The sequence below is a fragment of the Macaca nemestrina genome, chromosome 20, assembly GCF_043159975.1.
Source record: "Macaca nemestrina isolate mMacNem1 chromosome 20, mMacNem.hap1, whole genome shotgun sequence".
In the NCBI taxonomy this organism is placed as follows: Eukaryota; Metazoa; Chordata; class Mammalia; order Primates; family Cercopithecidae; genus Macaca; species Macaca nemestrina.
In genome coordinates, this window is record NC_092144.1 from 2,787,572 (window position 1) to 2,811,039 (window position 23,468).

The window sequence follows — 23,468 nt, forward strand, 5'->3', positions numbered from 1 at the left end:
GAGGGGTCTCAATCAGGAGTGATCCAGCCCCCAGGGGACACTGGGCAATGTCTAGGGACATTTGTGGTTGTCACGACTTGGGGGTGCTCCTGGCATGGAGTGGGTGGAGGCCAGGGACGCTACTCAGCACCCTGCAGTGCCCAGGATGGCCCCACCCCAGAGAACGATCCGGCCCCAGTGTCCACAGTGCCTGGGTGGGAGAGACCTTGCCTAGGAAGATAAGAAGCAGGCGATGTTCTGGAACAGTGTTATCTAATAGAAACAGAATGTGAGCCACATATATAATTTAACATGTTCCAGAAGCAATATTTAAAAAGTAAAAAAGAAACAGGTGACATTAATTTTAATAATAGATTTCTTTTGAACCCAATATATCCCATTTCTTATCATTTCAACATGCAGTCTCTCTCTCTATATATATATATTTCTTTATTTTTATTTATTTATTGAGACAGAGTCTCTCTCCATCACCCAGGCTGGAGTGCAGGGGCGTGATCTTGGCTCGTTGCAACCTCCACCTCCTGGGTTCAAGCAATTCTCCTGCCTCAGCCTCCCAAGTAGCTGGGATCACGGGTGCCCACCACCAAGCTCGGCTAATTTTTGTGTTTTTAGTAGAGATGGGGTTTCGCCATCTTGACCAGGCTGGTCTCGAACTCCTGACCTCAAGTGATTCTTCCGGCCTCAAATGATCCTCCTGCGCCTCAGCCTCCCAAAGTGCTGGGATTACAGGTCCCAAAGTTCTGGGATTACAGGCGTAAGTCATCAAAGACTGGCTAAATATATATGTATTTTATTTTATTTTATTTTATTTTTAGACATAGGGTCTTGCTCTGTTGCCCAGGCTGGAGTACGGTGGCAAGATCATGGCTCACTGCAGCCTCAAACTCCCGGGCTCAAGCAATTCTCCTGCCTCAGCTTCCCAAGTAGCTGGGACCACAGGTATGTGCCACCACACCTGGCTAATTTTTAATTTTTTTGTTGAGATAAGGTCTTGCTACATTGTCCAGGCTGGTCTCGAATTCTGGGGCTCAAGCATTCCTCCTGCCTCAGCCTCCGAAGTGTTGGGACCACAGGTGTGAGCCACTATGCCTGGCCATGATTCTACCTTTTTGTCAATTTTATAAAATGCGCATATAGATCAAGGGTTGCTGATAGAAATTAAATGTCCAGGGTGCAGTGGCTCATGCCTATAATCCCAGCACTTTGGGAGGGTGAGGCAGGCGGATCATGAGGTCAGGAGTTCAAGACCAGCCTGGCCAACATGATGAAACCCCATGTCTACTGAAAATACAAAAATTAACTGAGTATGGTGGTGGCGTGCCTATAATCCCAGCTATTCGGGAGGCTGAGGCAGGAGAATTGCTTGAACCTGGGAGGCAGAGGTTGCAGTGAGCAGAGATCGTGCCACTGCACTCCAGCCTGGGTGACAGAGAGAGACGCCATCTCGGGGTGGGGGGGGAAAAAAAAGAAATTAAATGTCCAAATCTGTGAGAGAACAATATACACCAGATTTTCAACATTTAGTATGGAAAAATTGGATGTGAAATAGCTCATTAATAATTTTCAAGACCAGGTGTGGTGGTTCTCACACCTGTAATCCCAGTGTTTTGGGAGGCTGAGGCAGGAGGATTGCTTGAGCCCAGGAGTTCCAGACCCACTTGGTTAACATAGAGAGACTCCATCTCTACAAAAAATTTTAAAAACTACCTGGGCATGGTGGCGTGTACCTGTAGTCCCAACTACTTGGGAGGCTGAGACAGGAGGATCACTTGAGCCCACGAGGTTGAGGCTATAGTGAGCTAGGATTGCACCACTGTACTCTAGCCTGGGCAATGCAGTGAGACCCTGTTTCGAACAAAAACAAACAAAAACAAAAACAGGAGGGGCCCAGAATAGACTGAAGATTGCTGAAGGCTGTTCTAGACCAGCGCTATCCATGGAATGTTTGCAATGGTGGATACATTCTCTGCCTTTGCTGTGCGGTGTGCTGATTACTAGCTCCGTGTGGCTGCTGAGCCTTTGACCTGGGACAAGTGTGACTCAGAAACTTATTTATTTATTTATTTATTTATTATATTTTTGAGACAGAGTCTCGCTCTGTACCCCAGGCTGGAGTGCACTGGTGCGATCTTGGCTCACTGCAACGTCCGCCTCCTGGGTTCAAGAAATCCTCTGCCTCAGCCTCCTGAGTAGCTGGGATTACAGGTGCGCACCCACGCCCGGCTAATTTTTGTATTTTTAGTGGAGATGGCATTTCACCATGTTGATCAGGCTGGTCTCAAACTCCTGACCTCAGGTGATCTGCCCATCTTGGCCTCCCAAGGTGCTGGGATTACAGGCATGAGCCACCATGCCTGGCCAAGAAACTGATTTTTAATGTTACTTAGTTTTAGTAAATTGAAATTTAAACCTAAACTACCACATGTGGCTAATGGTTACAGTATTGGACAGTGCAATCCAGCATGTTCTAGACCAGGTGTCAGCTGTTGGGCTACACAGCACAGATCCAGAGTGTTCTAGACTGCAGCCCAGCTACCATATGGGATGTAGACTGTTCTAGACCAGAGAGGTCAACTACTGTATCATGGACAGCAATAGGTCTAGAATATTCTAGACCCACGGTCTGTGTCATATCTGACAGCACAGATCTGGAGTCTAGAATCTAAAGCAAGAGAAAGGCAAGATTTAAATTTACACTTAAGGGCCAGGCACAGTGGCTCACACCTGTAATCCCAGCACTTTAGGAGGCCAAGATGGAGCGGATCACCTGAGGTCCGGAGTTCAAAACCAGCCTGGCCAACATGATGAAACCCATCTCTACTAAAAATACAAAAATTAGCCAGGCATGGTGGCACATGCCTGTAATCCCAGCTACTTGGGAGGCTGAGACAGGAGAATCACTCTAACCCAGGAGGTGGAGGTTGCAGTGAGCTGAGATCACGCCATTGCACTCCAGCCTGGGTGACAGAGCGAGACTCTGTCTCAAAAATTTTGTTTTAATTAAAAAAATAAATAAATCTGTGGCTCATGCCTGTGATCCCAGCACTTTGGGAGGCCAAGGTGGGCAGATAACTTAAGGTCAGGAGTTCAAGACCGGTCTGGCCAACATGGTGAAACCCCGTCTCTACTAAACACACAAAAAATTAGCTGGGCATGGTGGCAGGCGCCTATAATCCCAGCTACTTGGGAGGCTGAGGCACGACACTGGCTTGGATCCGGGAGGTGGAGGTTGTGGTGAGCTGAGACTGCACCATTGTACTCCAGCCTGGGCGACAGAGCCAGACTCTGTCTCAAAAAAATTTTTTTTAAATAAATAAATTGGCCAGGCGCAGCGGCTCACGCCTGTAATCCCAGTACTTTGGGAGGCCGAGATGGGAGGATCACGAGGTCAGGAGATTGAGACCATCCTGGCTAACACGGTGAAACGCCATCTCTACTAAAAATACAAAAAAATTAACCAGGCATGGTGGCGGGCGCCTGTAATCTCAGCTACTTGGGAGGGTGAGGCGGGAGAATGGCGTGAACCCGGGAGGCGGAGCTTGCAGTGAGCTGAGATCGTGCCACTGCACTCCAGCCTGGGCGACAGAGCGAGACTGTGTCTCAAAAAATAAATAAAATAAAATAAAATAAATAAATGTACAGTTAAGCCACTACATTGATACATCCAATGATAAATCCAGTTATTTGTCTATATCCATAATATATCACATGCTCTATGTTACTTCACGTAAGGCCCTGCGATAACACAAAAATGGGAGATACAGCAAGCTTGTTCACGAGGGGGAAAATGGGCACAGACATGCAGGGTCACAGTACATCCACATTGTGGGGTTTGAGGTCTCTCTTCAATGGCAGCTCAGGGGTGGCAGGTGGGATCTTAAGCAATGTCCTTCTCTGTCTGGGCCTCAGTTTCCCCAGCTTTCAATAAGAGGCATGGGATAGACATTGTCGTAATTCCCCAGCACAGCTGGATGACCTCACCTCGCTGCCATGTCAGCCTGGGAGGCTGCGGCTGCTGCTAGCCCCATTGGAAAGAGGGGAGACCAGACTTTGGGAGGCTGAGGCGGGCGGATCATGAGGTCAGGAGATCGAGACCATCCTGGCTAACACGGTGAAACCCCGTCTCTACTAAAAATATAAAAAACTAGCCGGGCGAGGTGGCAGGCGCCTGTAGTCCCAGCTACTTGGGAGGCTGAGGCAGGAGAATGGCGAGAACCCGGGAGGCGGAGCTTGCAGTGAGCCAAGATCGTGCCACTGCACTCCAGCCTGGGCGACAGAGCGAGACTCCATCTCAAAAAAAAAAAAAAAAAAAAAAAAGAAGAAGAAGAGAGAAGGGAGACCAGGCTGGGCGTGGTGGCTTACGCCTGTAATCCCAGCACTTTGGGAGGCAGAGGTGGGATTACCTAAGGTCAGGAGTTCGAGACCAGGCTGACCAACATGGTGAAACCCCATCACTACTCAAAATACAAACAGTTAGCCAGGCATGGTGTCGTGTGCCTGTAATCCCAGCTACTTGGGAGGCTGAGGCACAAGAATCACTTGAACCCAGGAGACGGAGCTTGCAGTGAGCCGAGATTGCGCCACTGCACTCCAACTTGGGCGACAGAGAAAGACTCTATCTCAAAAAAAAAAAAAAAAAAAGTGAAACAAGAAGGCACACATAAAAGATGACAGACTATTATCCCATTTATGTTAGGTTAAATGGAAAACAGGCAAAGAAAAAAAGAAAGAAAAAAAAACCACACCTAGTGCTTTAGGGACATATTTATAAATGGCAAAACCATGGAGAATTTTGTTTTTTTCAGACGGGGTGTCACTGTGTCACCCAGGCTGGTCTTGAGCTCCTGGGTTCAAGTGATCCTCCTGCCTCAGCCTGCTGAGTAGCTGGAATTTCAAGGGCACACCACCGTGCCCAGTAAAACCATGAAGAAAAGCAAAGGCATGTTACTGACAACCAGACAGTGCCTCCTTCAGCAGAAAGGAAAGGATTGGGCTTAGTAGCATGGCATGGGGTGGATTCCAGAGGACCAGCTGGGTAGTGGTAATGAGGGTATTTGTTTTGTCAGTATTTGTGTTCCATGCACTTTTCTGTAAGTGTGTAGTACTTTTATTTATTGTTTATTTATTTATTTTCTTTCTTTTTTTTTTTTTTTTTTTTTTTTTTTGAGATGGAGTCTTGCTCTGTCGCCCAGGCTGGAGTGCAGTGGCGCGATCTCAGCTCACGGCAAGCTCCGCCTCCCTGGGTTCACGCCATTCTCCTGCCTCAGCCTCCCGAGTAGCTGGCACTACAGGCACCCACCACCACGCCCGGCTAATGTTTTTGTATTTTCAGTAGAGACGGGGTTTCACCATGTTAGCCAGGATGGTCTCGAGCTCCTGACCTCATGATTTGCCCGTCTCGGCCTGCCAAAGTGCTGGGATTACAGGTGTGAACCACCGTTCCCGGCCTTTTGAGACAAGAGTCTCACTCTGTCGCCCAGGCTGGAGTGCAGTGGCACGGTCTCGGCTCACTGCAACCTCTGCCTCCCTGATTCAAAATCTCGTGCCTTTGCCTCCCAAGTAGCTGGCATTATAGGTGTCTGCCACCACACCCAGCTAATTTTTTGTATTTTTAGTAGAGAGAGGGTTTCACCATGTTAGCGAGGCTGGTCTCGAACTCCTGACCTCAAGTGATCTGCCTGCCTTGTCCTCCCAAAGTGCTGGGATTACAGGCACGAGATACTGGACCTGGCCTGTTTCACTTAATATAATGATGATGAGATTCAGGTATGGAAGGCCAGGCGTGGTGGCTCACATGTAATCCCGGCACTTTGGGAGGCTGAGACCAGAGGATCGCTTGAGCCCAGGAGTTCGAGACCAGCCTGGGCAACATAGCAAGACCCTGTCTCTACAAAAAATAAGAAAACTAGCCAGGCGTGGTGGCTTGTGCCTGGAGTCCTAGCTACTGAGGAGGCGGACGTGGGAGGAGCGTTTGAGCCCAGGAGGTTGAGGCTGCAGTGAGCTATTGATGCAGAGAAGACAAGGGCTTAGCCTGGGTGGGTTCTTGGCTTCACCCAGGAAAGAATTCAAGGGCAAGCCGGTGGTGTTAGCAGCTTTTATTGCAGTGGCAGTGTAAATAGAGGTGGAGGTCATGCTCTCTGCAGACCAGGACCACCCCATGGGCAGTGAGCCCAGAGCAGCAGTTCAGAAGCAGTTCTGCAGGTGTATTTGTACCCACTTGGTGTTGTTTTTTGTGTTTTTTTTTTTTTTTTTTTTTTTTTTTGAGACGGAGTCTCGCTCTGCCGCCCAGGCTGGAGTGCAGTGGCCGGATCTCAGCTCACTGCAGGCTCCGCCTCCCGGGTTCACGCCATTCTCCTGCCTCAGCCTCCCGAGTAGTTGGGACTACAGGCGCCCGCCACCACGCCCGGCTAGTTTTTTGTATTTTTTAGTAGAGACGGGGTTTCACCGTGTTAGCCAGGACGGTCTCGATCTCCTGACCTCGTGATCCGCCCGTCTCAGCCTCCCAAAGTGCTGGGATTACAGGCTTGAGCCACCGCGCCCGGCCTTGTTTATTTTTTGAGACAGAGTCTCGCTTTTATTTTGAGACAGTATCTTCAGACACTCCCACCCGTGCCATGACGGTTTACAAATGCCATGTCAATGTCAGGAAATTATCCTAAAAGTGGAGGACCCTTCAGCTCCAGGAACTGCCCACCCCTTTTCCAGAAAGCTCATGAATAATCCATCCCTAGTTTAGCATATGATCAAGGAGTAACCGTAAAAATAGCCAACAAGCAGCCCAGGTGGCTGCTTTATGCAGTAGCCATTCTTTATTACTTTCTTTTCTTTTCTTTTTCTTTGTCTTTTTTTTTTTTTTTTTTTGAGATGGAGTCTCACTCTGTCACCCAGGCTGGAGTGCAGTGGCACAATCTCAGCTCACTGCAACCTCTGCCTTCTGGGTTCAAGTGATTCTCCTGCCTCAGCCTCCCGAGTAGCTGGGGTTACAGGTGCGCGCCACCACGCCCAGCTAATTTTTGTATTTTTAGTAGAGACGGGGTTTCACTATGTTGGTAAGGCTGGTCTTGAACTCCTGACCTGAGGTGATCTGTCCATCTTGGCCTCTGAAAGTGCTGGAATTACAGGCGTAAGCATACCACGCCCAACCCCCACTTTTAATTACATTTAAATTAAGGGGCAGATTATGCAGAAATTTCTAAGAAAAGAGTGGGAAGTGTCAGGTCATTGGGTCATTGCCATGGAAAGGGTGGTACCATCTAGGTGTTGCCGTGGCAACAGTAAACTGACGTGGCACCCTGGTGGGCGTGTCTCAGGGAGCGCTGCTTCGACTCCATCCTGTTTTAGCTAGTCTTCAATTTGGTCCCGTATCTCAGCCCCGCCTCCTGAGTCGAGTCTCACCTCTTACCTCACTATGATCGCACCACTGCACTGCAGCCTGGGTGACAGAACAAGACCCAGTACAAAAAAAAAAAAACAAAAAAAGAAGAAGAAGGAATCACGCGTGTTGCTGTGTGTGTCAGTGCCTTGGACTTTTTCACTGCTGTCTAGTATTCCGGGATGCAAATACATCATTTACTCATCTGTTCCCCTACTGGGAAACACTTGGGTTGTTTCCAGTGTCTGCTGAGACAAATACAGATCCTCAAGGGTGTTTCTTGGTGGACACACATCACATTTCTCTCTCCCCAGGATCATCAGCCTCTGTGTCGAACACCCACCTGCTTAGCAAAGGCAAGAACTGTAGGGTGTGCCACCTTTTCCCGGGAATGCCTGCAGAAATGGAGCCAGCCTTTCGGAATGAGAATGGGAGGCTGGTGAGGGGCAGATAGGGGCTGCTGGGGAGGAAGACCCCCTTGGCCTGCCAGCCACGTCTGAGCATGCTCGCTCATCTGAGCTCTTGCTGACGGCTGCTCTGCAGGGAGCTGGAGCACGAGGTTCGCCCCGTGCTGGAAAAGCCCACCCAGGCGGCTCACGTGCCTGCACACGCCCGCACGAGCACAGCCTGGGAGTCGGGGAGGAGCTGGGTCACATGAGACACCAAGACAGCCACCGTCTTTCCTGTGCCCTGCTTCCCCCACCCAAAAAACACCTGCGTGTAAGAGTGAACCCTTCTGTCTCTTTATAAGCCAGGAGGTGAGTGACCCAGCTCATTTGCTAACTTTCTGCTTCTCCCCCGTCCTCCTGGCACAGGGGAGCCCCCCTGCCAACCGCCCGGCCTGATACCACCGCTTTCTGAAGCGAGGGCGGCCCCCCCCTTTCTGGTTCCCGCACGAGTGTGACAGCAGTGTCCGTGGGGGACGTAGTTTAATCAACTCTCAGCATTCTGGAATAGGATCCGGAATTGAATAACAGAATCCCAGAATAGATCCTGGAATGGACCGTGGGACCCTGGAATCGAGGCTCAGATTCCAGGGGAAGCTGGTGGCTGGGCCGTCACAGCCCCAGACACCACCTCCCATCCCCAAAGCCAGAGCCTGGGGTTCCTGGAGACGGACAGCCCCCCACACTGGGACAGTGCAGGGAGGGGCAGAGGGTCCAGCTTCTGTCTCTTGGCCAGTGAGGGAGAGACCAGGACCTTTAGGACTTTGCTGTCTCTTTCTTTTTTTTTTTTTTTTTTTTTTGAGACGGAGTCTCGCTCTGCCGCCCAGGCTGGAGTGCAGTGGCCGGATCTCAGCTCACTGCAAGCTCCGCCTCCCGGGTTTACGCCATTCTCCTGCCTCAGCCTCCCGAGTAGCTGGGATTACAGGCGCCCGCCACCTCGCCCGGCTAGTTTTTTGTATTTTTTTTTTAGTAGAGACGGGGTTTCACCGGGTTAGCCAGGATGGTCTCGATCTCCTGACCTCGTGATCCGCCCGTCTCGGCCTCCCAAAGTGCTGGGATTACAGGCTTGAGCCACCGCGCCCGGCCTACTGTCTCTTTCTTCGCGAGTCTTGGTGGCTGTGGGACATCCCAGCACCCTCGGCCACCCCACCGCCCTTCTGATTGCCCTGGAAAGAGACAAATTTGTCCATCTGTGTGTCCTTCACTGCTCAGATGTGGCAGCTGCTTTGAGCAATGTTGCCTTCCCGAAACCCCTCTCTGTGCACACAGGGGTCATGGAGGTGGCCCCCTGGCAGGACCCCTACCTCCCATGCTTATCTCCCCGCGGCAGGACTTGGCCCAGAGTCAAACCAAACCTGAGAATGGGCAAGGGGCTTTAAGATGCCCAGCGTCTGACAGTTTGACCTCCCTGGACCTCAGTTTCGTCATCTATAAAATGGGACCCTAGAAGTGGATGTTCGTTTTGTTTTGTTTTGTTTGAGATGGAGTCTCGCTCTGTCCCCCAGGCTGCAGTGCAGTGGTTTGATCTCGGCTCCCTGCAACCTCCGCCTCCTGGGTTCAAGCAATTCTTCTGCCTCAGCCTTCCGAGTAGCTGGGATTACAGGCGTGTGCCACCACGCCCAGCTACTTTTTGTAATTTTAGTAGAGATGGGGTTTTACCACGTTGGCCAGGCTGGTCTCGAACTCGTGACCTAAGCCGCCCGCCTCGGCCTCCCAAAGTGCTAAAGTGCTGGGATTACAGGTGTGAGCCACCGCGCCTGGCCCCTAGAAGTGTTTGGAGGACTCTGTAAGGTGAGGCCTGTCAGGTGCTGAGCGCAGAACTGGAGCTCGGCACATAGGCACAGAATAAATGAATGAATAATGAATAAATGAATGAATGATCCTGGGCATGTCAAGCTGCGAGACTCAGGGTGTCGTGTCATCTTTCTGGGCCTGTGCAGACACCAAATTGTAAGACACCGCCTGGCACCAGCTCTTGGGTGACTTCCCGTGCCAGGCACTGTGCCCGGCATGGTCTTGGCTGATGGTGATGGAGCCTGGGTTTTGCTTTCTGAGGAGTCTACAAACCTGTGTATCATTTCCACTGGACCCTGGGCTAAGGCTCTTGGTGGGGAAAGGAGGGTTACAAAGCCCAGTGCCCTTCTGCCCCTGCCTCCCACCGGAGCTCCCCCGAGTGAGGGGCAGTGTGTGTGTTTAGTGGGGAGGGGTCGTAATCAAGGTAACGCCTGGGCAAGGCAATGGAAGCAGATGGAGAGAGAGCACGGAAGACTTCAGGGAGGAGGTGGCGTTTGAGGGGCAAGGATGGGGTGCAGCGGGGGTGCGTTCTGTCACCAGCCATGTTCGGGGGGCCATGGCAGGAGGAGTGGGGAGGAATGACTGAGGCTGAGCGGCAAAGGGTCCTCAAATGCCAGGATGAAGGGCTCAGCCTCTACCCAGAGGGTAATAGGGAGCCATAGCAGCATTTAGAGCAGGGGAGGGGCTTGGCCTGGGTGTTTCAGAGAGGCTGGACTAGGGCCTAGGTGGGAGGGGAGGAAAGTGAATAGTGTCTGGAGCAGCGCAGACAAGGGGTCCACCTTCCTTCCTTCTCTCCACACCACTTAGAAATAACCCCTCTGGAGCCTCCCCTGAATCTCTCTCTCTCTTTTTTTTTTTTTTGAGATGGAGTTTCACTCTTGTTGCCCAGGTTGGAGTGCAATGGCGCAATCTTGGCTCACTGCACCCTCCGCCTCCTGGGTTCAAGTGATTCTCCTGTCTCAGCCTCCCAAGTAGCTAGGATTACAGGCATGCACTACCGTGCCCAGTTAATTTTTTTTTTTTTTTTTTTTTGTATTTTTAGCAGAGTCAGGGTTTCACCATGTTGGCCAGGGTGATCTCAAACTCCTGACCTCAGGTGATCCACCTGCCTCGACCTCTCAAACTGCTGGGATTCCAGGCGTGAGCCACTGCGCCCGGCCCCTCCTCTGAATCTCTCCTCTTCAAAAGGCACAACTTTGCAGATCCGGGAGACTCCTTGGCTGCCCCAGCCTCACTGTGAGAGACTTTTGCAGTCATTCCCATTCCCCACCCCCCAAGGGGCCTCAGTTTCCCCATCTCTGGCATACCCAGGTCAGACAGAAAAGACCCTTTCTCAGTCACCCAGGTGAAGCCCATCCATGCCCACAGTGCCAAGACACTCCCCAGCCCACAGGATCCCTTGGTTGGAGGGATGTCTAGGTCCTTAGGGTACCTCTCCCTTCCCCCTCTCCCTTTTTTAGAGATAGGGTCTGGCGCTCTCGCCCACGCCGGAGTGAGTGGGAGCGATCATAGCTCACTGCAGCCTCAAACTTCTTGGGTTCAAGCGATCCTCCCTCCTTGGCCTCCCGACCTCTCCCTTCTTTCTGGTCTTGGTTTGCCCATCTGTAAAATGGAAATTCATGTTTTCATCTCATTAAGTTGTCTTAAGACTAAACGGGTCAGCAGATGTGGGTATTGCTCCAACAGGAAAAATTGTTTCCAACCGCTCCAAACTCCTACTCCTACTCCAAAATTCACTGTGAATTTTTCATCTTCAGTGCAGGCCCAGGATAGCCTTTGGCTCTTCACTCTCTTCTACCCTCGACTCTCCCAGCTCCAACCCTGACCCCATGGGAGAGTTTGTGTCTGGCTCTGTCTCCCCCTCTGCCAGGCTGGTGAAGGGTCCTTCCTGGAGTTCCAAAATTGAACTCAGCCTTGGGGGCCCCAGAACCAGAGAGGCATGGGGCACAGCAGGAATGTTGCTGAAGAAACGGAGAGGAAGGGAAGGGTCAGGGAAGGGACGCGGCAATGGGGAGCCAGAGAAGGTGGAGGAGGGAGGGAGTGCACTCGGCAGAGACCTCGGTGGGACAGATGGAGAGAGGGAGCCGGGAGGAGGTGGGCAGAGCCAGATGGACGGGCAGGGGCGACAGGAGGGGTGGGGTGTGGGGAGACCCAGATCCCCGCCTGGCACGCCTCCTCCCGGCTCGGGCGGGCAGCGCGGGCAGGGCCCGCCTGGGCGTCGGGCGCAGGGCGCGCGGCGCGGGGCCCGAGCGTGCAGTGCGGCGGGTGCGCGCCTGTGCGCCCGGGGCGGCCGGGCGGGCGGGCGGCGGCACGTGGATGCCAGCCTGGCGCGCTTCTCCAGGCCGGTGGGTAAGGCGGGCGCCGGGCCGCGGTGGGGGGACTGCCGGGCCGCGGAGCTCGGCTTTAGAGTGGAGGCCTGGAGAGGAGGGGGCTACTCAGCTGGCTTCTCTGGACCAGACCAGGACCCCCTCTCCCCGGAGCTGACCCAGCGAGGGGGAAGGGACCTCCCATCCCAGTAGGAGGCAGAAGGTCCCAGGCTCTGTGGCGGGTGGGGGAGATGCGGAGCAGCTATACCAGCCCCCCAACCCCAGAAAAAGGTGGGGGTGGGAGGGTTCGGTGATGGGGGCAGCTTCTCTCCCCGCGGCCACCCCTCCCTCCCTCCCTCGTCCATCTCCAGAAGATTATATTTAAATATCTCTTTTGTGCAAGGCAGGAGCTGGGCTCGCCCCTAAGAGGCGGTTTCCATGGCAACAACAATTGCCAGCTTCCGTGTGGTGAATCAGCGTTGCCATGGCAACCCCATCCTCATCTGCCCAAGGTGCTGGGAGGGGGGAGGAGGTGAGGGCCAACGGAGGTGGGGTGGGAGGGGTGGGGGGAGCAGGAGTCTGGAGCTCCTGCAGGTGCCCCCCCATCTCTCTCTACCTCCCCTGGCACCCCCCTCCCAGCCCAGAAGCTGGTCCCATCTGGTTGAAACCATCTCCCTTCCTGCCTCCAGCCTAGCAGGGTGTGGTACCCAGGTGGAAAGGGCCCTGGTGTGTATGCATGGGGGACGTGGGGTGGGAAGGGGGTCCAGCTAGCTGGGTGGGGGAAGAGCATGGAAGTTTTCCTCTCCCAGGTGGTCAGGGTCCCTCTGAGGGTGCAGCTGGGTGGCAGGAAGGTTGGGCTGGGAGGATTGGGGGTACAGGATCAGGGAGGCAGGGGCCTCTCGGGTTCTGGGGCCCCAAAGGCCAAGTTCAAATTGAGGAAAGCATATGTGCCCTGAACATACACTCAGGAAGGAGGGTGTCAGAATGGGAGAGGGTCTTACAGAGGGGAGGGGACCCGGAGATGAGGAAGGGCCTCTGAAGCAGGAGGGGCTCAGAGAGAAGAGGGAAGCTGGGGGCGGGTGAGAGGTGGAAATCCAGAGGGGTCTCTGAGGAAGGGAGTGCAAAATGAGGGGTTGCTCAGAGTGGAAGAGTGGGCATGAAGCTGGGATGGATCTTAGAGAAGGGGTGAGATCACAAGGGACAGAGCTTAGTGGGGAGACTTTGGGGGTCCAAAGATGGGGAGGAGGCCTTATGTATGGGAGTGGGTGGACAGATCACTGAATCTGGAGGCCAGAAACTCTCACCCACTCACCATGACCTTACACTAATAACTTCTCTCTTAGGTAAATAACAGAAATCTCAATGTTGACATCTGTAGAATGGGGTGAAAATTGCACCTCTCTCTGAAACTTGTTGGGCAGCTATGCTGTGATTAGAAAACCTGGCATTTGGCCAGGCACGGTGGCTCAACCCTGTAATCCCAGCACTTTGGGAGACTCAGGAGGGCAGATCATGAAGTCGGCAGATCAAGACCATCCTGGTCAACATGATGAAACCCCATCTCTACTAAAAATACAAAAAAAAAAAAAAAAAAAAAAAAAAGCTGGGTGTGGCGGTACGTGCCTGTAGTCCCAGCTACTCGGGAGACTGAGGCGGGAGAATTGCTTGAACCCGGAAGGCGGAGGCTGCAGTGAGCCAAGATCGTGTCACTGCACTCCAGCCTGGCGACAGAGTGAGATTCCATATCAAAAAAAAAAAAAAAAAAAAAAGGAAAACCTGGCACTTTTTCAAGTGCATTCTCTGCTGAAACTCAAAAGTCAGATGATTAGACAGAGCACTTTGGAACCCATAGGGCTCAGGGGATGTGGGGATCTATTTCAAGTTTTTCTGACTTGGAAGAAGGTCTGAGAGTAGCACTCATTCCCATTCCAGACGCCTTTCTCTGTTGGTGGAAGTTGGCTACTTCCTTCTGGCCCATTCTGTTCAGCAGGTTTCTCCAGTTCCTCCATGTGTCCTTCCCCATGTGGGGAGATGCCGTAGTCCCCTGTCTGGAGACAGACAGAGCAAGACATAGACACTTCCAGCCTGAGGGATAGGGAGGAAGGAGCCCAAAAGAGTGGGAAGAGTCCCTGCATGGGGGCTTTTAAGATGGGTTTTGAAGGTTGAGTAGGAGTTTGCCACAGACATCAGGTTGGGAGAAGGATTGTGTCCCAGGACCAGTGGAGATGCAAATGCCTCCCCAACTCTCACATCCCTGGAGCCTGTTCTCAAATATCCAAAATAGCTCATACCTAGGACTTGGTATGTTGTGAGAGTTGGTGCAAGGGAGAATTTTTTGTTTCATTAAATATCATTTTCAATGCCCGGGGTGTGGGACAAAAGTGTCTAGAACAATGAATCCAGACGGCAGGCTGGTCCACTCAGGTATGTCCCCACCCAAAGCTCCTGGGAGATGTGGCTAAATGTAGCTACTTTGGTGTATCAGTCAGCACTGCTGAGTAACAAACTACTCCAGTCTTTGTATTTGTTCTCGATGCTGCAAACCTTGGTCTGGGCTCAGCTCGATGGTTCTTCTGTTGGTTCTCTTGGGGTCACTCAAGCAGCTGCAGTCAGCTGAGACTTGACTGGGCTTAGCTGGGTCAGGGTGGCCTCACTCCCATGTGCTGACTGTCAGAGAGGCCTCTGTCTCCATGAGGCCTGGCAGTCTCAGGGTTCCAAGAGTGGAAGCTACAAGGTCTCTTGAGGCCTAGGCTCAGAACTCCCACAACTTAACTTCCACCACATTCTATGGGTCACAGCCAGTCACTTGGCCAAGTTCAGGTGCCAGGAGTGGGAAAATAGACTCTAGTTTTTGATGGTAGGAACTGCAAAGTCACATCATATAAAGGGACCGGAGGAACTGGGCCTATCACATTTGGGGAAGCAAGGAGGCTTCCTGGAGGAAGAAATATTGTTGGATTTTGAGGGCTAAGAGTTCGTCACACAGTTTCTGCTGTAGGCGGGACCAAGTGTCATTTGCTTTGACTGGGGTGTTAGTGGGGTGGTGGGGTGCTGAGGGCTGGTGGTGGGAGGTGGGCAGGGCTGTCCCACAGAGCTCAGGCAAAACCCCCGCCCACCACACCCCCACTCCTGAGCTTGACTTTCCCCTTCCCCCTCTCTCTGCAGATGGCGCGGCCAATCCAGGTGAAGCCTGCGGACAGCGAAAGCCGTGGAGGTAGTTGTCATCTCTCCGTGGCTGCCTGGCTGGGGGTTGGCGGAGGAATGGGAGAAGAAGGAAAATCTCTTCCTTCCTCTCTCCCCCAAAGGGGCAGTGGCCGAGGCCTGTGGATCTGGGACTGGTCTTCCTGCCCCAAAGCATGCAGCAGTCACATGCCTGCTCACACACCCCTTGGTGGGGGGAGAGGCAGGTTCCAGAAAGCAGAAGGGGCTATGTCCATAGTTCCCAAGGGAGGATGCAGGGTCTAGCCAGGTCCAGCTGCCTTCCCCTGAGTTACAAATACCCCTCTCCCTCCAGGGTACAATAATTGGGGGGCTTCAGACACACACGATGGGGGCCTGAAGGGCTGTGGATTGCTCTCTGGGGTCTCTGTTTGTGTGTGCATGCTTAAATGTGTGTGTATGAGTATGCACACCTGGCATGCCTGTGTGCAGATGTGTGTGAGTACGTGCACTTGTGCATTTGTGTTTCTGCAGCTGGTACACATAAGCACACCTGTGTGGTGTGTGGTGGGGATGCCTTCCTGCCTGTGTGCATGTGCGTGTGCCCAGCCGGTGCATGGGTGTGTTTGCACATATGTGCGTGACTGTTCTAGGCTGGGCATGTGGGCAGACATGCAGGCTGGGGTCAGTGGTGTCTGTGTGGGGCTGGACTTTGGTGTCAGGGCGTGCCCATGGCAGGGGCATACTCGGTTGTTCCCATGGGACCCAAAGCTAGTCATTCTTGGAAATTTGTATATTTCCTCTCCATCTCAAGCAGAGACTGAAAGAGGGCAGCCAGACTTAGTTGAGTGGAGGTGTGGGGCAGGAGTGTTAGGACGCCTAGGTATATGTAGGAGCCCAGTAAAGGCCCTCTGGGATGGGAGCCCCTTTCACACTCTCCACCCTGGCTGCCAGCGTGGGACAGGGAGTAGCGAGGTGGGGTCTGTATGTCTCCATCTTTGTCTCTATTTCTCTGTCTCTCTCTCTATCTCCCTCTGTAGCTCTTTCTCCTTTGTATCTTCTCTGTCTCTTCTTCCCTCTTATTCTCTCTCCATCTCACACAGTCTCTCTCGCGTGTGCTCTCTCTGATCTGTCCCTCTCTCTCCCTGATTCTCAGTCTCTCTGCTGCTTTCTCTCTCTCCCTCCCAACCCCATGAGTGACAGCTGCCGAGAGCAGTTTCCATAGTAACCCAGCTCACCGTCCCTGGGAGATGAAGCCACCGCGTTCCCCATTACCAGGGAGCATGCAATTACCCAAGGGGGCAGAGCTCATACAGAAGAGGCTGGCCTAGCCCAGCCCCACCCGTCAGGGGGTCCAGCCTGCCAAGGCCCCTGGTCCTATGAGCACGTGAACCCTCCCTCTATTCCACAGATGGTGACTGCCTGGCCCCTCTTGATCCCGACAAAGTTGGGCAGGGGCCTCTGCTGGGCACCATGAAAGTGCGGGGATCATCAGTGCCCACCTCCGCCTGGCAGGTCCGGGGGGCAGACAGAAAGACAGACGGGACCCAAGCCCGGCGAGGCAGCTCCTAGTCCTAGTACTCGGTGCGGGCTCTCTGAGTGCACCAGAGGGAAAGGTCATCTCCGCCTGGAGGGGGAGCAGTGGAGCAGAGACCCCAGAAGACTGCAGGGAGGGCATTTCAGGCGGGGGCGCCGCCTGGGCAAACGCCCGGAGATGGGACCGTGCAGGGCCCGTGGGAGGGTGGAGAGATCCGGGGCAGGGAAAGGGCGCGGCTGGGTCCTCCCTCGCACGCGCAGAACCGGAGCCGGCAGGGCCCGGGCGCCGCGTCTTCCTGCCCTGCCGCCTCCACTCTGTTGGAGGGAGGGAGGAATCCCGGAGGCCCTCCCGGAGGCCGGGGACTCGGCTGAGGTGGGTGTCGCCGCCCACAGGGGACCGGAAGCTGTTCGTGGGGATGCTGAACAAGCAGCAGTCGGAGGAGGACGTGCTGCGGCTGTTCCAGCCCTTCGGGGTCATTGACGAGTGCACCGTGCTCCGGGGGCCTGACGGCAGCAGCAAAGGTGACTGGCGGGTGCCAGGTCGGGACTGCGAGAGGGGCGGGGCTAGCTCTGGGGGCGGGGCCTGTGGGGAGGGTGGGGCCTGCAGCATGGGGAGGAGCTGGCTCTGGGGCGGCACCCTGGGGAGGGGCGGGACTTCTCCAGGGGTGGAGTCTGTGGGTGAGGCTGCAGGGGCGGGGCCTTGGAGAGGGGCGGAATTGTAGGGGCGGGATCTGGGGAGGGGGTGGGGCTGCGGGGTGGGGAGGAGCTGGCTCTGAGGATGTAGCCCTGGAGAGGCCCGAGGCTTCTCCAGAGGTGAAGTCTGTGGGTGAGGCTGCAAAGGTGGGGTCTTGGGTAGGGGAGGGGCCGTAGGGAGGAGTGAAATACCTAGGGTTAGGAAGGACTGGCTCCACGGGGAGGGGCCCTGTGAAGGGTCGGGGCTGAGCAGGGGGTGGGGCTGGCCAGGTGGGGCGGGGCCAGGCCCATAGGAGGCTGGGGCTCGTGGGGAGGGGCTGGTTCACAGGGGTGGTGTGGAGCACAGACTAGTCCCGCTTGATCCTACCTGCATGCTCTCTCTGCATGCTGGCTCTGGGGACGGGTCCTGAAGAGGGGCGGGGCTGCTGTGGAGTGGGCGGAGATGCATAGGCGTGGCCTTGGGATGGGGCGGGGTCTTGGAGAAGGGCAAGACTTCTCCAGGGGCTGCCTGTGAGTAGGGATGCAGGGGCGTGGCCTTGTGTTGGGGCGGGGTCTGGGGGAGGGGCGGGGCTTCTCCCCAGACAGAGTTACCTGTGCCCTGTGGTCTCAGATTCCTCCACCTGACTGTTCGAAGAACTGTTTCCTCCTGGTTCTGTCTATATGATTTGTCCATATGACTGGCTGGTGGTCTCTGGTTGTGTCTGCCTGTCTGGCTATCTTCCTGCCTGAGAGTCCAAATGATGGTGTCTGTCGGTCTCTGTCCACAGAGCTCATCATCTGGGACCGACTCCACTCTGGTCTTTCTTACCTCACTAGAACTGAATGTGTCCGATGGTTTCAGACCCTTGCCTGGTTCTTCATTTTTAAAACTGAGGGCTGGGCGCTGTGGCTCACGCCTGTAATCCCAGCACTTTGGGAGGCTGAGGTGGGTGGATCACGAGGTCAGGAGTTCAAGACCAGCCTGGCCAAGATGGTGACACCCGTCTCTACAAAAAATACAAAAATTAGCTGGGCGTGGTGGCAGGCGCCTGTAATCCCAGTTACTCGGGAGGCTGATGCAGAGAACTGCTTGAACCCGGGAGGCAGAGGTTGCAGTGAGCTGAGATCACACCACTGCACTCTGGCCTGGGCGATGGAGCAAGACTCCAACTCAAAAAAAAAAAAAATTGAGATGTCTTTCACATCCCACCATATTCACCCTTTTTAAAATGTACAATGAAGTGCTTTTTTTTTCTATTCATAAAGCCGTGTAACCATCACCACTATGTAATTCCAGAACATTCCACCCCTCCCCCCACAATATGGCTGGCCCTTCCATAGTACTCTACCAGTCTGGAGCCAGGTCCAGTGGCCTCTGTCTGTTCTATGGACTTCGTCCGTGGGACCGTGTTTGCATTCGCTTGTGTCTGGTGATCTCTGTGTATGTGACTGTCTGTCTGCATTAGCCTGTGTCTGGTGGTCTCTGGTGGTGGTCTGTCTGCTTGTGTGGCTCTGTCTGGGTCCGCTCAGGTCTGGCGGTTGATAATTTCCATCTGTCTGGCTGTGGTCAGAAGGGTCTGTCTGGACCTGCACGTATCTCTGTGGACTCTGCCCATAGGACAGCGTGTCCGGTGGTCTGTCAGTTTAACTCCGCATATCTGATCGTAATTATCTGGACCTTGGTCCCTGTCATTTGTTCTGATGGATGGGACCTCCTCCCTGATGGTTCCCAGCCTTGTACCGTCCATCTGGTTGTGTGCTTCACAAACTCTGTGACTGACTGTCTAATCCGCTACCTGGATGGCTGACTGACTTTCTGCTGGACTGAATGAAGAAATGGCGGGCTGGCTGGCTGTGTGGGTGACCGGCTCTTTGTCTAACTCTGTGGCTGTCTGTGCGATTCTCCTCCATTCTGACCCTTGATCTGGCTGATTGTCCAGCTTTCCGTCTGAGCAAATGACTGGCTGTCTCTCTGTTATCAACTCTCTCTGTCTGCATGTGTCTGACACTGGCCATGTAGGTCTCTCTGTCCCCTCTCCTGTGGCCCCCACTCAGCCAGTCCCATCACCCTCTTCTTCTCTTGGAGCAGGCTGTGCTTTCGTGAAGTTCTCCTCCCACACGGAGGCGCAGGCGGCCATCCACGCCTTGCATGGGAGCCAGACCATGCCGGTGAGTTGGAGCTGCCCTTGGCCGTGGGGGTGGGCGTGGGAAAGGGGTGAGGGGACAGGGATGAAACAGGCCATATTCCTACCGTTGCTGTCACCCAGTAGCCCCGGCTGTCCTTCAGAGGGGGCACAGGTGGAGAACGAGGCACAGTCCCCGGCTGTGGTCCCTGGAGTGGGTATATGCGTGTGAGTGTGTGCAGATGTGGAGGTGAGTATGCAAGCGAAGTGTATCCAAGCACACACATGGATGTATTACAAGTGTATACGTGTTGGTGAGTGTGCATGTTTGGGTGTGAGTGTGCCTGAGAAGGCATGCATGCGTGTGTGTGTGAGTGTGTGTTTGACTGTGTCATTACTACTAGGTGAGTGTTATGTGAGTGCTGTGTGCACGGGGGTTGTGTGTAAATATGTACGGATAAGTGTGCCATTGTGTGCCAGTGTAGAGATACTGGTGCATGTGCATGTGTGTATGTGAGTACACGTGTGTGTTTCTGTGTGTGTGAGCATGTGTGTATGCCTGGGCCATGGGGGAGGAAGCACATGTGTGTGCATCTGCAGGTGCATTTGCGGGCAGGTGTGTGTGTGTGTGTGTGTGTGTGCGCCTGAGTGTGAGTGAGTCAGTATTGTGGGTGATTGTGTATGTGTGTGAGTGTATGCAGGTCTGTTTGAGTATAGGTTGTGAGTGTGTGAGTGTGTATATGTGTACATGTAAGGATGTCCTAGAGGGGATGACACCTGGGTTGGATTTGCTGAGGCCAGGAGAGGCCCTAACAAGAAGAAAGGCTGGGAGGTAGCAACAGGTAGCCCAGAGGAGCCATAGAAGATGGGGCCGCAATGTGAGGATGAGAAGCCTGGACTTTCTCCTACGGCAGTGGGGAGTCACAGATGGTTTAGAGCAAGAGAGGAGATGGGCCAGGTCGGTTGCAGATATCCCTTTGGGGCCAATGTAGAGGATGGGCAGGGTGCAAGACTGGAGGCTGGGAGGCCAGGGAGGCGGCTAGGCCAAGGTCCAGCTGAGGGAGGAGGAGGCCTGAGCTGGGGCCTAGTGGACACGGAGGAGGGCTGATCAGAAAACAGACAGTAGGGTGAGAATGGATGGGGGGCATGTCGACTCAATGGTTGAGGGAGGGATGGGGATTGGGGACAGGTCCCAGCGTCTGCAGCAGTGAGAGGGTGGGGAGGACCAAGGAGGCATTGGGGACAGCCCTTCCCCTGAGGAAGGAGTCCCTAGGAGCCATCGTCCCTGCATACACATCTCCAAATCTGCTACAAGGAAGATAGGGCCTGAGAGGAACAAGCCTCCTCCCTCAGCTCTCAAAACCCAGGGGAGGGGCTTAGCTCAGCACAAGGGCAAGTGTTCCCAAGCTCAGAGATGTCCCAGGACAGGGCTGGTAGGCATCTGGAGGAGTGAGTTCTCTATCAAAGGGGGCATGTCAGCGAAGACAGGGAGGCTACAGGGCGCATCCTGCTGGGAGCCAGCTCATCAGGGAGGAGCTGGTCGAAGGGGAAAATATTTTCCTTCTTGAGCCCGAAAATTGGGGTGTGAGCTGGTTTGTGGGGGGTGGGAATGGCCTCCTGAGCCCCTGACCCCAGGCCTCTCTCTCTCTTTTTTTTTTTTTTTTTTTGAGATGGAGTCTCGCTTTGTCACCCAGGTTGGAGTGCAGTGGTGCGATCTTGGCTCACTGAAACCTCCACCTCCTGGGGTCAAGTGATTCTCCTGCCTCAGCCTCCTAAGTAGCTGTGATTACAGCCATGTGCCACCACGCCTGGCTAATTTTTGTATTTGTAGTAGAGACAGGGTTTCACTATGTTGGTCAGGGTGGTCTCAAACTCCTGACCTCAGGTGATCTGCCCACCTTGGCCTCCCAAAGTGCTGGGATTACAGGCATGAGCCACCGTGCCCGGCCACTGGGCTTCTCTTGACACTGATAACAGGACCTGTTGCAGCGTCCTGACTGCACAGACAGACACTCCCTTGCTCACCGCTGCTTCGACTGCCCAGGGCTGCCTGTTGGTGGATTTCAGCCCAGCACTGTGGCACCTGGACAGCCATGGGGTGGGACAGCAGTCACATGGGTTTCTATCTGTGCTTCAGCAAAGCAGGGCCCCCTGTCCCCACCAGTGTCTGCTGTTCGCTGTCCACTGGGTGGATGGGCTACAGGTTCATCTGCCTGCACAGGGCACAAAAATCCGGGGCTGGGGCTGGGCGTGATGGCTCATGCCGGTAATCCCAGCACTTTGGGAGTCCAAGGCAGGTGGATCACTTGAGGTCAGGAGTTCGAGACCAGCCTGGCCAACATAGTGAAACCCCGTCTCTACTAAAAATAAAAAAAATTAGCTGGGCGTGGTGGCAGGCGCCTGTAATCCCAGCTACTCGAGAGGCTGAGGCAGGAGAATCACTTGAACCTGGGAGGCGGAGGTTGCAGTGAGCAGAGATTGCGCCATTGCACTCCAGCCTGGGCAACAAGAGCGAAACTCTGTCTCAAAAAAAAAAAAAAAAAAAAAAAAATCCGGGGCTGAGCTCCCTTGAACTCCCTGCTAGCTCCGGGGAACGGGGAACAGAGTCAGGATCATCTACTTATCCTGCGTCGTTCCTCTCGTGTGGCTGGAGTCTCACCTGTTCTCAGGTGTGGGTGAGAGTTGGAGGGTCACCCGTCTGTGCCCCAGTTGTTCCTCTCTGGAGATTGGAGTTTCAGGTGTGGAGTGACAATGGCAGGTTCGTCCACCTGAGCCCGCTGTTTTCCTTCGGAAACTGGTTTCTCGCCTGTTCTCAGGTGAGCTGAAGTTATAGGTGTCTCCATCTGTGCCTCCCTGTTCTTCTCCAGCGGCGGGATTCTCCATCTGTTTTGACCGTGTGGCTGACAGTCAGGGCCCCCACCTGTGCCCCATCACAGCCCCCTAGACCTGGGCGCTGCACCTGTGCAGATGCTGCTGGGTCCAGGATGCTGATCTCCACGCGGTCCTCGCTGTGGCCCTGGCTCCTGGGGCTGGGGGCCTGTGGACATGGCCGACAGCCACTGGCATTATGCCCCTCACCCAGGGGGCCTGAGCTAACATGAATCCAGGGACCCCAGAGTCCTGGCTACCTCCCAGCCCGTTTCCCTCCCTGCTCGCCGTTGCCCCTGCAGGGAGCCTCCTCCAGCCTGGTGGTCAAGTTCGCCGACACGGACAAGGAGCGGACGCTCAGACGCATGCAGCAGATGGTGGGCCAGCTGGGCATCCTGACGCCGTCCCTCACACTGCCCTTCAGCCCCTACAGTGCCTACGCCCAGGCTGTGAGTGATCCAGGGGCGGCTTTGGGGGTCCGGCTCCGTCTCTCTCCATCTCCGTCTACTCTCTGTCGGGGGCTCCTGCCTCTTGGCCCGTCTTACACCTCTCCCTCCATCTCCCTGACTCAGGGTCCTCTCCTGGCGTGGCTGAACCCCAACTCCAAATTGAGACTAAACTCAGACCAAGCTCCTGAATCCAGAAGACTGAGCCCTAATCTCACATTAACACCCAGTCTTGGACCGAGCCCCAGAACCTGGCTATGCCCCACATCTAAATTAGGCCCAATTCTGGCTGAACCTCCAAATCCAGACCGACCCCAAACTGAGACCTGACCTAACCGAGCTCCACCCTGGCTGAGACCTGATCCCAAGTTGAGCCCCAGCTCCTGACTGAACCCTGATCCCAGGCTGAGCCTCAGTTTCTAACTAAACCCTCATCCTAGATGGAACCTTGATCTCAGTCTGAGCCTCACTTCCTAACAGCCTTGATCCTAGACTGAGCCTTGGTCCCAGGCTGAGCCTTACTTTCTAACTGAGCCCGGATCCTAGACTGAGCCTTGATCCCAGGCTGAGCCCCAACTCCTGACTAGATTGAGCCCTGATCTCAGCCCGACCCTCACTTCCTAACTGATCCCTGCTCCCAGGCTGAGCCTTGATCCCAGGTTGAGCTCCAATTCTGATCTCAGCCTGAGCCAAGATACCCAGCCTGACCTCCTCACTAGTAACTGGGGGACCAAGCCTCCACTCAT

The 23,468-nt window shown here is 54.3% G+C and overlaps 1 protein-coding gene across 9 annotated transcripts in view; it reads left to right on the top strand.

Moving 5' to 3' along the window:
• Positions 1-23,468, top strand: part of LOC105485614 (CUGBP Elav-like family member 5) — a 76,749-nt gene that overhangs the window by 37,384 nt on the left and 15,897 nt on the right. For 4 of the 9 annotated variants that reach the window (XM_011747954.2, XM_071087143.1, XM_011747959.2 and 1 more), the window contains exons 3-6: positions 15,084-15,135; positions 17,007-17,135; positions 19,375-19,454; positions 22,579-22,725. In XM_011747954.2, coding sequence (XP_011746256.1) covers positions 15,084-15,135; positions 17,007-17,135; positions 19,375-19,454; positions 22,579-22,725 — 408 coding nt within the window. Of the gene's footprint in view, positions 1-11,604; positions 11,962-12,324; positions 12,645-15,083; positions 15,136-17,006; positions 17,136-19,374; positions 19,455-22,578; positions 22,726-23,468 lie in introns of those variants that run through there. The other 5 variants (XM_071087145.1, XM_071087146.1, XM_071087147.1 and 2 more) reach the window with 5 other exon arrangements.